Source organism: Arvicanthis niloticus, chromosome 1 (assembly GCF_011762505.2).
Source record: "Arvicanthis niloticus isolate mArvNil1 chromosome 1, mArvNil1.pat.X, whole genome shotgun sequence".
Classification (NCBI taxonomy): Eukaryota; Metazoa; Chordata; class Mammalia; order Rodentia; family Muridae; genus Arvicanthis; species Arvicanthis niloticus.
Genome location: NC_047658.1, coordinates 86,179,639 through 86,193,032, shown reverse-complemented (window position 1 = coordinate 86,193,032; position 13,394 = coordinate 86,179,639). Strand labels below are relative to the sequence as shown.

The window sequence follows — 13,394 nt, the reverse complement described above, 5'->3', positions numbered from 1 at the left end:
GTGTGTGTGTGTGTGTGTTAAAATAGGGTATCACATAGTACAGGCTGGCCTTGAACTTGCTATGGTAGCTGAGGATAACTTTGAACATCTGACCCTCCAAATGTCCAGGGACCAAAGGCTGGTAAGACTGGGCACATGCGCCTTTTTCCTAAAGGACAAAGATCTAAGGCAGCAGTTCTCAACAAGAACTCCACATCCACATGGGTCACCTAAGACCATTGGAAAACACAGATATTTACATTATAATTTATAATCGTAGCAGAATTACAGTTATGAAGTAGCATCGAAAGCAACTTTATGGTGGGGGCTGGGGGTCAACCACAACATGAGGAACTGTATTAAAGGGTCGCAGCATTAGGAAGGCTGAGAACCACTAATCTAGGGCAAAGGGAAGAGTCTAGGGTTAGAGACGATGCCTCAGTCAAAAACATGTTTGACACGCAGGCATGAGGACCTGAGCTGGGATCTCTGGAACTTGCCTGGCAGCCAGCCAGTCTAGCTGAATCAGTGAGCTGAACGTTCAATGAGACCCTGTCTCAAAAATTAAGGTAAAAAAGCTAGACACACCTTTAATCCTAACACTTGGGAGGCAGAGGCAGGTAGATCTCTATGAGCTCAAGGCTAGCCTGGTCTATGGTATATAGAGTTCCAGGACAGCCAGAACTGTCCCCAAATCAATCAATAAATAAATAATGAAGAGCAAATGAGAAAGACACAATGTCAACCTCTAGCTTCTACACAGACATGTGCAGGCCCACCTACACACACAGGAAAAGGACCACAGACACAGGAGCAGAGGGGTGGGGGTCTAAAGCTATCCCGAGCTGGTAGGAATACTCTTGTCCTCTGTGTTCCTAAAGGTCAACCAGGAGGTCTGCCTTTTACTCCTGGGAGGCTCGTGGGTCTCTTTTCACTAACACTCTACACGTGTGAGTCTGTCCGGCATCCACCAGCCTGACACTGTACAAACATCATGACAGATGCATGACAGCAGCTTCCCTTCCTCTGTGAATGATGCTGGGGACACAGGCAGAACTTACCTATCAAAACAAACGCTCATCTTACCTTTTTCTGATCCCATAAACAGATTCTGCAGAGACAAAAAAGGGAACAACCAATAATTAATGTTTTTCATTTTCTTTAATTACTTTAATTTTGTGGATGGGAATATGTGGCTGTGAGCACTGGTGCTCTCAGAGGTGTGGGGTCCTCTGAAGTCAGCCTTACAGGCAGCTGAGCTGCCTGATACAGACACTTGGAATTGAACTCACATCCTGGGGAAGGCCGCTAACAACCATCTAGAAGTTGAATTTCAACTCATGTGGGGACCAGCCAGGTGGACATCAAACAGCACAAGTTTTGATCTTCTAATAGCACTGAGTAATAGCTCCACTTTGGACATCCTTAAATCAAAGTTTCTCAGCCATCATGCCCCTGCCTCTGTGGGTTGTACGGCTTCACTCTACGGGTCTAGCCTATGCACTGTGGAGTTTTTACAGCCTCTCTGACCTCCACCCACAACATGTCAAGCAACCCATAGAGTTGTACTTGGCAAAAATAACTCTAGACATTTCCAGATGACCGTGAAGGATTAAAAGGATTAAAGGAAGGACTGAATGAACCTATGCCTTCAAGAAAACAGAAGAAACACCATCCAATAGCCAATTAGTTCTTATCATCCTGTGCAGCACGCCCTGTGGAGAGCAGGGGAGAGAAGTCCTGGGGGAGAGTACAGCCAGACAGTCATGAAGCTACACTGCCCAGCCAGCCTCCCGTGTAGCTATATACTATCCATCACCACCTCCAAAACCACAGGAACTGCAGTGCTGAGGGGGCTACCAGGAGGCCCCCTTGGATGGGAAGGGCTACATCTTCCTCATCACCACCTCCACAACCACAGGAACTGCAGTGCTGAGGGGACTACCAGGAGGCCCCCGTGGATGGGAAGGGCTACATCTTCCTCATCACCACCTCCACAACCACAGGAACTGCAGTGCTGAGGGGACTACCAGGAGGCCCCCTTGGATGGGAAGGGCTACATCTTCCTCATCACCACCTCCACAACCACAGGAACTGCAGTGCTGAGGGGGCTACCAGGAGGCCCCCTTGGATGGGAAGGGCTACATCTTCCTTTTGTTTTCCTTCTATCAACTTATACATAAGGCAAAACTAGAAACATCAGAAGAGTGACACAGAAAGACTGGAACCCTGGTCCGAGAAGTTGCCACTCCGGCCCTGGACTCCCCACCTCCAGACCTCCTCAGAGTAGGGAGAGACATAATGTTCTTAATGCTGTCCAAGAAAAGAACTCGGGTTGCAAATGCTGAACCTGACCATAACCGGCACAGTACTAACTGGTTGCTCTGGGGTTGGCGCTGCTCGTCTGAGTGTGTGAGTAATTTGCCTGGGGCAAAGGGAAGGCCCTACTTTACACATGCCTCAGACACAGGCAACTACTCACCCACTAGCCACTCCAGGAGCAAGTTTCCAGCTCCAAAGGGACACAGGGAGGGAGGTGAACCTTGCCCTCCTCTTCCCTTCTTAATTCATGCCTTTAATCAAATGCCTTTATGGGTGCCCTCCCCAAGGGGCCCATGCTGCCAATTCCTTTTCAGAACTGAACTGCACCCCTAACTTTAAACACACAATTGTTTAAGAAGCCAATTAGCACACAAACAACACTGACATAGGAGAGGAACCCTAGGGTCCGGGAGCTGGACCACTGGGCTAACATGCAGCTGGGCACTCACAATAGACAGCTTCTCCGTAGTCGTGTACCGGGCAAGGATTTCTCCCCGTTTGCTGGACCAGGGCTCAAAATCAGGTCCCACGAAGGAGTTCTCATCCTTATCACGTTTCTTTCTGGAGCTGTCCTGAGGAGGGCAAAGCAACCACCTCAGGATGGACGCTTCTGCTGACATTGTTGGTTTTGTTTCTCAGGACTCTGAGCATGCCAGACAAGTGCTTTACCACCTGGCTACACTCCAGCCCCAACAATGCTGCTGCTGCTTCTCTCTTTACTCTTTCTTTTTCTTTTTCTTTTTTTTGAAATGGTCTTTTGAGACAGGGTTTCTTTGTGTAGCCCTGGCTATCCTGGAACCAAACTGCTTTTGCCTCCCAAGTATTGGGATTAAAGGCATGGGCCACCACCACCAGACCACAATAATAACGGTCAAACCTCAGATGGCATTCCTCAGGCAGTCTTTGAGGCAAGATCTCTCACTGGCCTAGACTTTACCTATTGGGCCAAATTCGATAGCCAAGCAAGCCCTAGAGATGCATCTTTCCCTCCCCACAGTGGGATTATAAGAATGTACCACTGTGTCCAACCTTTTTGCATGAGTTCTTGGGACTAAATGCAGGTCCTCGTGCTTGCGAGGCATGGAAGTAAAGATGGGATCCCTGGAGCGGTTTAGCTAGCTAGACTAGCTAACTCTGTATGTGTCTGGGTTTAAGTGAGACTCTTCCTCAACATATTAACATGTAAAGTAGAGAACAATCCAGAAAGACAGCTGATGTCAGCCTCTGACCTCCAAGTACAGGCAAGTATGCACGCATCCCACACACACAGGCAAACACACATACACGTGTATGCACGCATCCCACACACACATGCAAACACGCATACACGTACAGAATAAAAATGTTTCACTTAAAATACAGATGACACAGTGGTTAAGAGCACTTACTGCTCTTGCAGAACACCCATGTGGCAGCTCACAACCATCTCTAATAATTCCAGCAGATAATGCCCTCCTCTGGCCTCCACATGCCTGTGTCTAGTGCATATATACACGTGCAGGCACAACAGTCATACACACAAAATAAATTGAAAAAAAAAATTTCCCAACAATTCAAATAGCGAAAAATTATAATAGCTGTTAATAGTCAATCGAGGAAACGGGTGAGCCTTAGCATTGCTGGCAGGAGAGCAGACCACTAAGCCTTTGAGGGGATGGCTCTGTGGCAGCACTCAGAATGGCACACGTTCACTGCCTTCGTCCAGTACAAAGCTTCTAAGACGCTCCCTTGCACAGACCCGCCCCCCCCCACACACACACACACACACACAGGCGGCATGAGGTATGTGTATATTCAAGACTGGTGTGTTTTCAATACCAGCAGACACCTAGACTCAATGGGCAGCAACAAAGGAATCAGAACACAATGCAGCCATGCAAAATAACAAGGCCACAATATGAAAAGTTAAATAAGACATATACTGTCAAATCAAAAATTTTAAATGAAAAGGGCCGAGGGGCTGAGGATCTAGGGATGTGACTCAGTTGGCAGAGTGCTTGTCTAGCAGGCACAAAGCCCTGGGTCCAGTCTCCAGCACTGAACAAACTGGGAGTGGAGGCTCTTACTAGTAAACCTAGCCCATTGAAGGTGGAAGCAGGGGAATCAGAAGTTCAAGGTCATTCTCACATAGGCTAGTGTGCACAGCATGAAACCCTATTTAAAAAAAAATAATTAATAAATAAAAATATAGAGAGACCTCACAGATCTCTCCCAGCCTCTCTCTCAGACAACATTCTTAATCAAATTCATGTGGGTATCTGGATGTCCTGAACTGTCACAATCAGAATGCCCCAACGCATTATAGGTGAAACTTCAAACCACCATCCCTGCAGGTAAAGACACCCATGAGGCCTGCACTGGCCAGGCTGCCTTACTGTGACTGTTACTGTGGCTGCCGGGTCCGAGGTGGCTGCAAACATGGATAGCGGGTCGGTGCCATCGAGGACGCTGCTCAGAGGATCGACCACAGAGCTGGAAGAGGAGGAGGACGTGGATGAAGTGCTTCCTTTCCGGTTCACTTTCTTTGTCTTTGACTCGGTGACCTGTGGAGAAAGTTGGGCAGTGGAGGTTATCTGACTGGCTGCGTCAGGGGACAGTCAACTGGGCCACTTAATCTTGTTGTAGAAGCTAGACTGACCAGACATTTGTGGCACAGGCAATGCTGACATTCTGTGAAAAACTAGCATGACCCAATATCTCCATGGCCTCCACAATGCAGCTGGTCCCCAGAAGGACCAGCCATACCCAGGTGCTAGGAACTTCAGGCTCATTCCTACCCTCCAGGGAAGACAAAGCCAGCAATGAAGTTAAAAGCAATCAACCTGACCACTGGGAGCCTCCCCCTCATTAAATCCCTTATTGAAGGCACTTAGGGTGCGTCTGTGACGATGACAAGAGGGGTGGAGGAGGATGACAAGAGGCTGTGCTTGGGGGAAAGAAAATTTCCAGGTCATCCCACATACATCTCCTTCAGGAGTCTGCCTCCAGCTGCCCAGTGGGTTCTCCATATTGTCCTGTCCAGGAAAGCTTCCTTGAGCTCTGAACACAGCCTCAGAGCCCAAGGAAGGACGACACCTTATAAAGGTAAGGAGGCACAGGGCATACCCCTGACTTGGCCTTGGTATCTTTAGTGGAGTCTGGTGGTAGCTATCTCTAAGTAGGGTTAGACCCAAAGTATCCCCCAAAGCTGGTGTCTGTTAGAGAATCGCTTGCTGGTTTCTGATATGTGGGGTCTGTTATGTATGGATTATGAGTAGAGAGGAAGATACTTATAGCGGCTTAATCTGGTGCTGTATTCAAATGCTAAATTCTATAGCCAAGATCTGCTTGCTCCAAGACAAGCAAATCCTCATGCATACCAGCTTTGTTGTATAAACCTTGCCCCCCAAGGCATCCATGACTGGTTAATAAAGATGCCTATAACCTGTAGCTGGGCAGAAGAGAGGCACATTGAGCTTCAGTTCCCGGGCTTTGGGTCTGAGGCAGGGACCATGAGAAAAGACAGGAGAGAAGAGATGGAAAAAGAAGCCATGGGGTAGGAAGATCATGAGGCCATGGCCATGAGGGCCGGCCTGTTGGAGTAGGAGTGGCCTAGGTGGAACATGGCAAGTCATAGCTCAGGACTATTGTCAGGGAAGTGGACAAAATAGCATAGAGGTTGACATCTGCCCAGCAGATATAAAGGTTTTATGTCTTTCATTAGGGAACCAAATGATCAAAGATGGGGTAGAAACCCCCAAATATTTACCACAACAGATACTGGCTTCTGGTGTCTGGAACACTGTCAGAATCAGCTGGAAGGGCACCCAGTTGGTGAGCAGAAGCAGAAACTGCTCAACATGCAGACCAACCACATAGCTGGTGGCAGACTGAGAATGCAGAAGACTTCTTTCCCATTGAAACAGTTAAGTGTAAGTACATTCTTTGGTTTGGTTCCTTGCTTGTCTTTAAGACAGGCCCTCACCAGGTAGGCCAGATGAGCACAGTGTACAGCATGCAGCCAGAGCCACGGGCTGGTTTCCATTTGCTTGTGAGTGGATACCAAACCTGGGAGCTGGGCTAGAGCAGCAAGTGTTTAACTGTGAAGCCATCGCTCCAGCCCTGGGATCTGCTTTCTAAGGAGGTCATCATGTCATCTGCCTGGCAACAGTGGTCTTGGCAGGATCACAAACCACAACATGACTGACACTCAGTGTCCAAGGTTCTATGACTGAAGGTTCAATAAAAATCTCAGCTTTTGTCTTGGGGTGTGGCTCAGTGATGGATCACCTGACTAATAAAACCCTAAACCTGCATCTGAGGTGGCCGGTATAGACTGTCATTTCTTAAACTACATAGTGTAACAGCTCTAGCTAGACACAGTGGGGACACAGTACGAGCTACTATGAGTTATATAAGCATTGCATTCATTCATTCATTCATTCATTCATTCGTCATTTATTTTGAGACAGCTTCAGGTAGCCAGGGCTAACCTTGAACTCTTGCCCCTCCTGCCCTCACCTCCTGAGTGTGAAGATAACAGGTGTATACCACCACAGCTGGAGCACATGATATGTAAAGCGCATAGCAGACTGTATGTAGGTCATATACAAGTTTTATATCAGAACCTTGGAAGGGTTTTGGTACCTGAAGCCAGGCTTCCCAGGACACCAAGGGATGGACAAGGGGCAGCAGTACTTGTTAGTGAGTGCTGACACAGTGCAGGGTCAGAGGAACCAGCAAGTCTCTTGTCAGCTCTCATTTTGTTTTACTGAACAGTCTAAGATGCTCTTTGGGGCAGCCCCACTCCCCAGTCCACCCCGGCCCCTTCCATCCCAACCCCACCTGCCCCAGGTGGCCAGAGTGACCCCTACTGTTAAAGGTCAGGAAGCTTTCAAGTCAGGAGTTCTCACCCTTTCCCCACAGCAACTTCGAGGACAGGAGAAGGTGAGAGTGCAGAGGGTGACAGGAAGTTAACCTAATGAGACAGGTTGATTGACACATGCATAAGCTGTTGCCACTAGCAACAAGGGACTGGGCCCTGCTGTAGGGAGCCTGCACAGGACTCACAGTGATGGGCTTCAGTGGGTGGTAGTCCCCACACTCCAGAGGCACTGTCTCCAACCTGCAAGACGCCAGCTCCGCCTTGTAGTTCCTGTTCCGGGAATGCCTGTGAACAAGTGAAACACTTAGCGAATCAGAAAGGTGACAAGGTGACACCAGATGGGTGACTGAGACCTAAAATGTTATCTGGACTCCAGTGACCGGGGGGTGGGGGGTGGGGGGGTGTCAACTTGGAGCACATAATGTTGCTAGCAAGAACAATACAAAAACGCTAAATAAAAAACATAAAAATTATTTTATTATTTATTTGAAATCACTATGTGGCCCAGGCTAGCCTGAAATTCATCAGGCAGTTTGAACATGACCTTGAACTCCTGATATTCATGAAACTCCACCTTCCAAGCCTTATAATTACTGGCATGCTTGATCACATCCTGTTTAACCCATGCTAGGGATAAAACCCAAAACGTGTGTACCAGGTGAGTTCTCTAGTAACTAAGCTATAAAAATAATTCTCAAGCTGTCTGAAGGTACAAACTCTGCCAACAAATCCTGGATGCGTGAGGCCAGACCCAGTGCACAGGGGAGCTTACTAAGAGGAGGCCAGTTTCCCCAGCCCTGTTTCCACAGTGTTGGCTGACTGGTGGCGTGAACCAAGCAAAGGGCAGGTGGCTGCTGTGAGGCCAGGCAGCCATAGCTTGGAGCAAACCTCCCAGAGCTAGACAGATACAGCAGGGCTCAGGATCCACAGCCAGGGCTTGGAGGAGGGGCCCCAGAGGAACAAGTTCCTGAGAAGCAAGAAAAAGTCCAGGCTGGGCATTTGCAAAAGACCGGAGGCAACTAGAGAAAAGGAAAGGCAAATGTAGCTTTATCAGCACAGGACTGATAAAGAGGAAGGCTCAACGAGCAGGACAATGAGAGGGAGGAGCCAGAGCACTGGGCAGAGGAGGAAGAACCTCAACACATGAGGGGTCTAGAAGAAAGGCCACACACACATAACCAGAGCCCGTCCCAACAGGAGCAGGGAAAGAAGTATCATCTCTTCAGAGTCCTCCCCCACCCCCCTCCAGCACACAGATCTCATCACTAGGCCTCCCTTCAGGGAGAACCCCTCGGGTAGCTTTACCCACAATTCCCTCTTGGTAACGTCCTACCTGCTTCTGGTGGCCTGTTGCTACTACTCTGTCCCCTGCACTGTACGTGCAGCCAATCCCTTCCCTTCTCTCCTATAGTACCCTCCGCCATAGCAGCCTCACCACCACCATCACCAAATGCAACCTTACTTTCTCATCAGTTTCCACTAACAAAGATATAGATACCTCCCATTTGTACACCCCAGAACAGTTTTTTTTTTTTTTTTTTTTTTTTTTATGATTGCACAGGCCAATTCCCATCTCTACTCTCCCTCCTTTGGGGAAAGAGCAAAGTCCAAGAGGCCAGGAACCTCCCTTGGCTTCCAAGTCCCTAGAATTCACCCAGTGAGCTATGACCCCCATGTTCTCAATGAAAAGTGGACTTGGAGTATTAAATAAGATGCCAATGCTGATCACTTAGCACATCCCTCGTTGAAATGCGATCTCTGGAGCAGAGGCACACCCACGGGTCTCATCAGCTCCCTCACCGGTTGCCAGGAACAATCACCAGGATGCAGACAAACACAATTCTGTCTCTCTCATTAAGGAACACAGTGGCCAAAACTGAAAAAATGAGCATGCATTTCCCCACAGAGCAACGTTTTGCGTTTGCTCGAGAGGGAAGACTACAAAGACCATAAGCACTAGCAGAGCTGTGGTCCCATCGGTGTGCATAACGAAAACATCAAAGGTTAAACCAGCCCGATCCGGTGACGGAAGCCCACGGTGTGATCTAAGAGGCCCACAGCACCACGCTGATGTGCTGTGTCCTCAAGTGATCTCTTAAGAGTCTGCAGGACAGAGTGAAGTAAAGTGTCGGGGCCAAAATAAAGCCAGAGGGTTGGTGTTGGTTATGTTCCAGGCCTAGCGCTACATATTCTTTTCATGCTCATATGCAGGCATTGTAAGCTACCTCCCATCATTTGAAGAGAAAAGCTCCTGAGATGCAAGGTCTCCAATCCCCAACCTCATTATCATCTGCTTATCCTGTGTGGGTTCTTTATCGACACAAATCACCGGCTGCAACCTAAAGGTCATCTCACTTCTAAGCACAAAAAGGCCCATATGCCAGTCACTTGGGGACACACTATTCCTTTCTGCTTGGTGAGTTCCTATGCATCCTGCAAGACCCAGTAGAAGGCTCTTCTCTGCAGTCTACCCAGGTCGCCAATGGAGTTGACTGACTGCCCTCTCCTTTGGGCCTGTCTCTTCTCTTCAATGTTCAACTACATGGATCGTTCCCTGAGGCAAAGAAGCATGTCTGAGGGCTCTACCCAGAGTACGGTGAATGGCCCCACTTTACAGATGGGAAAGGCTAATCTCCTTCAGGTGGGCTGAGGAGCTCAAGGAACAAGCGACCAAGTCTGCCGGGTGCAGACTCCGGGCGAGCCCATCCCCTTCCCCAGAACTCCCAGGCGTGCCAACTTCTCCCAAAGAAGCGGAAGCCTTGGATCGAGTAGGACTGAGTGAAGGCGCTGCGGAACAGCGGAGATCAGAGTACTGACAGCGGTTCTGCTCTTCCGTAGCCCTGACAACCCGGGCGGGGATGGCGGCCACCGATTCCAACAGGGACTGCTGCCCACCCACAGAGCGGACAGCTAAGAGCAGCCCCTCCCCGAAGCCCACTCGCCGGTCCTTCCTTACCAGGGAAAGACGGCCATCTTCCCAGTCACATGATCGCCTGTTTTCCGCGCCCAGCCCCTTTTCTCACATCCAGGGAAGCTCGACCCCGCCCTGGCCGCCATGATTGTGAAGGGCAGCTTCCGCTCTGAAGATCCTGGGCTCCGTCATCCGCCATGATTGTGAGGGGCAACTTCCTCCGGATTCCGATCCTCCAAATTTGTATCAGGGAATGGCCCGGCAAAACCCAAGCTCCGTCATCCGCCTTGATTTGATTTTTTGTTTTATTCTGTTAATAGAAATCCATTTGCCTCTGCCTTCTGAATGATGGAATTAAAGGCCTGCATCACTATTCCTGGCTTAAATCGCATTCATATTATGTAGATGTGTGACGGTGCACGGAAGCCAGTGGATAACGGACAGGTGTTGATTCTTTCTTCACTTGGCACAAGATACCTTTACCCTCAGAGCCATCCCATTGACACACCCCTTTCCGCCCCAAGACTTCTGAGATAGGACTCCACTGGCTGCTTGGCCCGCCTGCGCCCTCTAGTGACAAGTAGGAGTGCACACATCTATCCCTGCTGAGGGCCAGACACAAGTGATTCTGAAGCGAATTCACTGTTTGGCGTGGATTCTCTCCACGCTTCATAGAGATAAACACTTTGGGCATTCCCCGCCCCCCCCCCCCACTACTGACAATATACGTCCGAGTACGGGCAAGCAATCTTGACCACAGAACTTTTGCACTCCTGTTTTGTGTCCGCACGCCCACACATACACACCCTTATGGATGAATTACGATCCCTTCTCAACAGAAACCTCTAGAGTATCTGTCATTAATCACTTGTTTTTGGAAAACTGGAGCTCAAAGCTAATGAGTGCCTGAGCTTGGGATTTAAACTCTAACTCAAATAAGAATGGGTTTAGACTGGGAAATTACCATCCAAGTGCATTTCTTGATGGAAAGAGCACCATCTTAAGCGTTCTGGAAAAGGCAATTGCGTATATACTTCAACTAGGACTGAGTTTTTCGGAGGCTCAGTTTCTTCCTCTGTGAAACTGAGGTAACTGGTAAGGCTTACAGGAAGTTATCATAAAATGCCTGTCTCCGGGTCAACCCTCAGAAGCTGTGGTTAATGAGGCAGACGAGACAGACTGCTCTTCGTTGGCCTTTCCTCCTCGGAGCCTCTCTCTGTAGCGCTGACCCTGGTCTGTAACAGCAGGGCATCTACTTTAAATGGGCATGCCACTTGCCTCTTGCCTGGGGACTGTAAAACAGTGGCTCTGGGATAGTTATGTGGACATTTCTAGGGGGTTGATGGTTCCTTTGAAAGAATGGTAGCAGTTTGGGTGATGAGAGGCAACCATGAAGCACTAAAGGCCAGGGAGTAGTACCAACTGTCCTACGTACATTCAGCAAACCCATCCCATCTTGTGTATAAAATAGATGATGGGGAACCATCTTAAAACAGGCTACGTTTCTGGAAAGGATAGATAACTAAGGGGTTCTTCTAAGACCATGGTTTTGTGACATCTTTGTCAGTGTCCCCAAGGAACTGGAAAATCTGGGCTGGAGAAATGCCTCATCTGGTAAGCACTTGCTGTTCTTTCAAAAGACCCAGATTTGATTCTCAGCACCCACAGGGGTAGCTCACAACCGTCTGTATCTCCAGTCCTAGGGGATCTGATGCCCTCTTCTGGCCTAAACAGGTACATGTAGTATAGAGACAGGCACACAGGCAAAACATTCATACACATCAAATAAGTCTAAAAAAAAATTCTTTTAAAGAAACTGGAGAATTGAGGGCCATGGAAAAACACTGAGTGTAGAGAGCAGAGTTTTAAATGGAAACATTTTATTCATTTGCTTACATCGTTGTTGAAAATGATTTCACTTTGTCGTCCTGGCTGGCCAGAATGTATAGATCCTCTGCCTTAGCTAGGGTTGTTGGCATGGAACACTGCACTCAGCTTTTAACTGTATGTGTATGGCATGTGCACATGTGTAATTGCCCATGTATGAGCATATGGAGATCAAAAGTCATTATCTAGTATTTTTTCTTTATTGCTCTCCAACATATGTTTTGAGACAGCACTCCACCATATCCCCCCTCCTCTCTCTCTCTTTCCTTGAATTTGAAGCTGTCTGGCCTGCAAGCCTGTTGCCCCCCCCCCCCCGCCGCCCACAACACACACAGATAATAGGGTTGCAGGTGCACCATTTGCCATTTCTATTTAGGCACTGAGGATCTGGAAAGTCTTGATGCTTGCACAGCAAGCGCTTTACCTAGATAGCTCCCCAAATCCATTTTTAAATCTATTTGTATGTATTGGTGGTTTTCCTGCATGTATGTCACTGTGTCATATACCTATGGAGGCCAGAAAAGGATTTCAGGATTCCCCTGAAGCTGGATAATTGGGAGGCCACCATGTGGGTGCTGAAAATCAAACTGGGTCCTCTGGAAGAAGACCAATGCTCTTAATTGAACCATCTCCTCTCTCTGGTCTTCAACTTAATTTAGCTGATATATGACAGGTCCAACACAACTCTTCCTCTTAGGGATATTGTTACAGTTATCAATGAAGACACTGCATTACCTTCTATGCCAAGATCTTTGTTTTTAGAACTTGATCTTATTCCACTTATTTGGTTCTAGGGGTGAAACCTAAGATTTAGTGCATGCTTAGTGAGCTGGCTGGTCTTATGTCTACTTGACACAAGCTAAAGTTATCTGAAAGGAGGAAACCTCAGTTGAGAAAATGCTTCCCTAAGATCAGGCTGGGAGAGTGCCCAGCCCATGTGGGTGGTGCCATCCCATTGTGGGTGGTCCTGGGTTCTCTAAGAAAGCTGGCTGAGTCATGATGAGCAAGGCACTCCTCCATGGCCTCTGCATCAGCTCCTGCGTCCAGGTTCTGGCCCTGTTTGAGTTTCTGTCCTGAATCCTTTGGATGATGAAGTACTGTGGAAGTGTAAGCAGAATAAACCCTTTCCTCTTCAGCTTGCCTTCCGGTCACAGTATTCCATGGCAGTAGAAACCCTAAGACACTAGGCAAGCACTCTCCCAACAGCAGCAGCCCTACTTATCTTTTAGAACTACTGCCTTTCACCGGGCAGTGGTGGCACACACCTGGAATCCCAGCACTTGGGAGGCAGAGGCAGGCGGATTTCTGAGTTCGAGGCCAGCCTGGTCTACAGAGTGAGTTCCAAGACAGTCAGGGCTACACAGAGAAACCCTGTCTCAAAAAAACAAAACAAAACAAAACAAAAAACCTTTCATGGGGAGCTGAGCATAG

The 13,394-nt window shown here is 48.4% G+C and overlaps 1 protein-coding gene across 1 annotated transcript in view; it reads right to left on the bottom strand.

Moving 5' to 3' along the window:
• Window positions 1–10,603, bottom strand: part of Vps35l (VPS35 endosomal protein sorting factor like) — a 99,889-nt gene extending 89,286 nt beyond the window's left edge. Inside the window, exons 1-5 of the mRNA XM_034494052.1 lie at window positions 10,122–10,603; window positions 7,351–7,450; window positions 4,677–4,844; window positions 2,751–2,873; window positions 1,066–1,090 (exon numbers count right to left, since the gene is read on the bottom strand). Coding sequence (XP_034349943.1) covers window positions 1,066–1,090; window positions 2,751–2,873; window positions 4,677–4,844; window positions 7,351–7,450; window positions 10,122–10,222 — 517 coding nt within the window. The 5' untranslated portion in view covers window positions 10,223–10,603. The remainder of the gene's footprint in view (window positions 1–1,065; window positions 1,091–2,750; window positions 2,874–4,676; window positions 4,845–7,350; window positions 7,451–10,121) is intronic.
• Window positions 10,604–13,394: the final 2,791 nt, after the last annotated feature.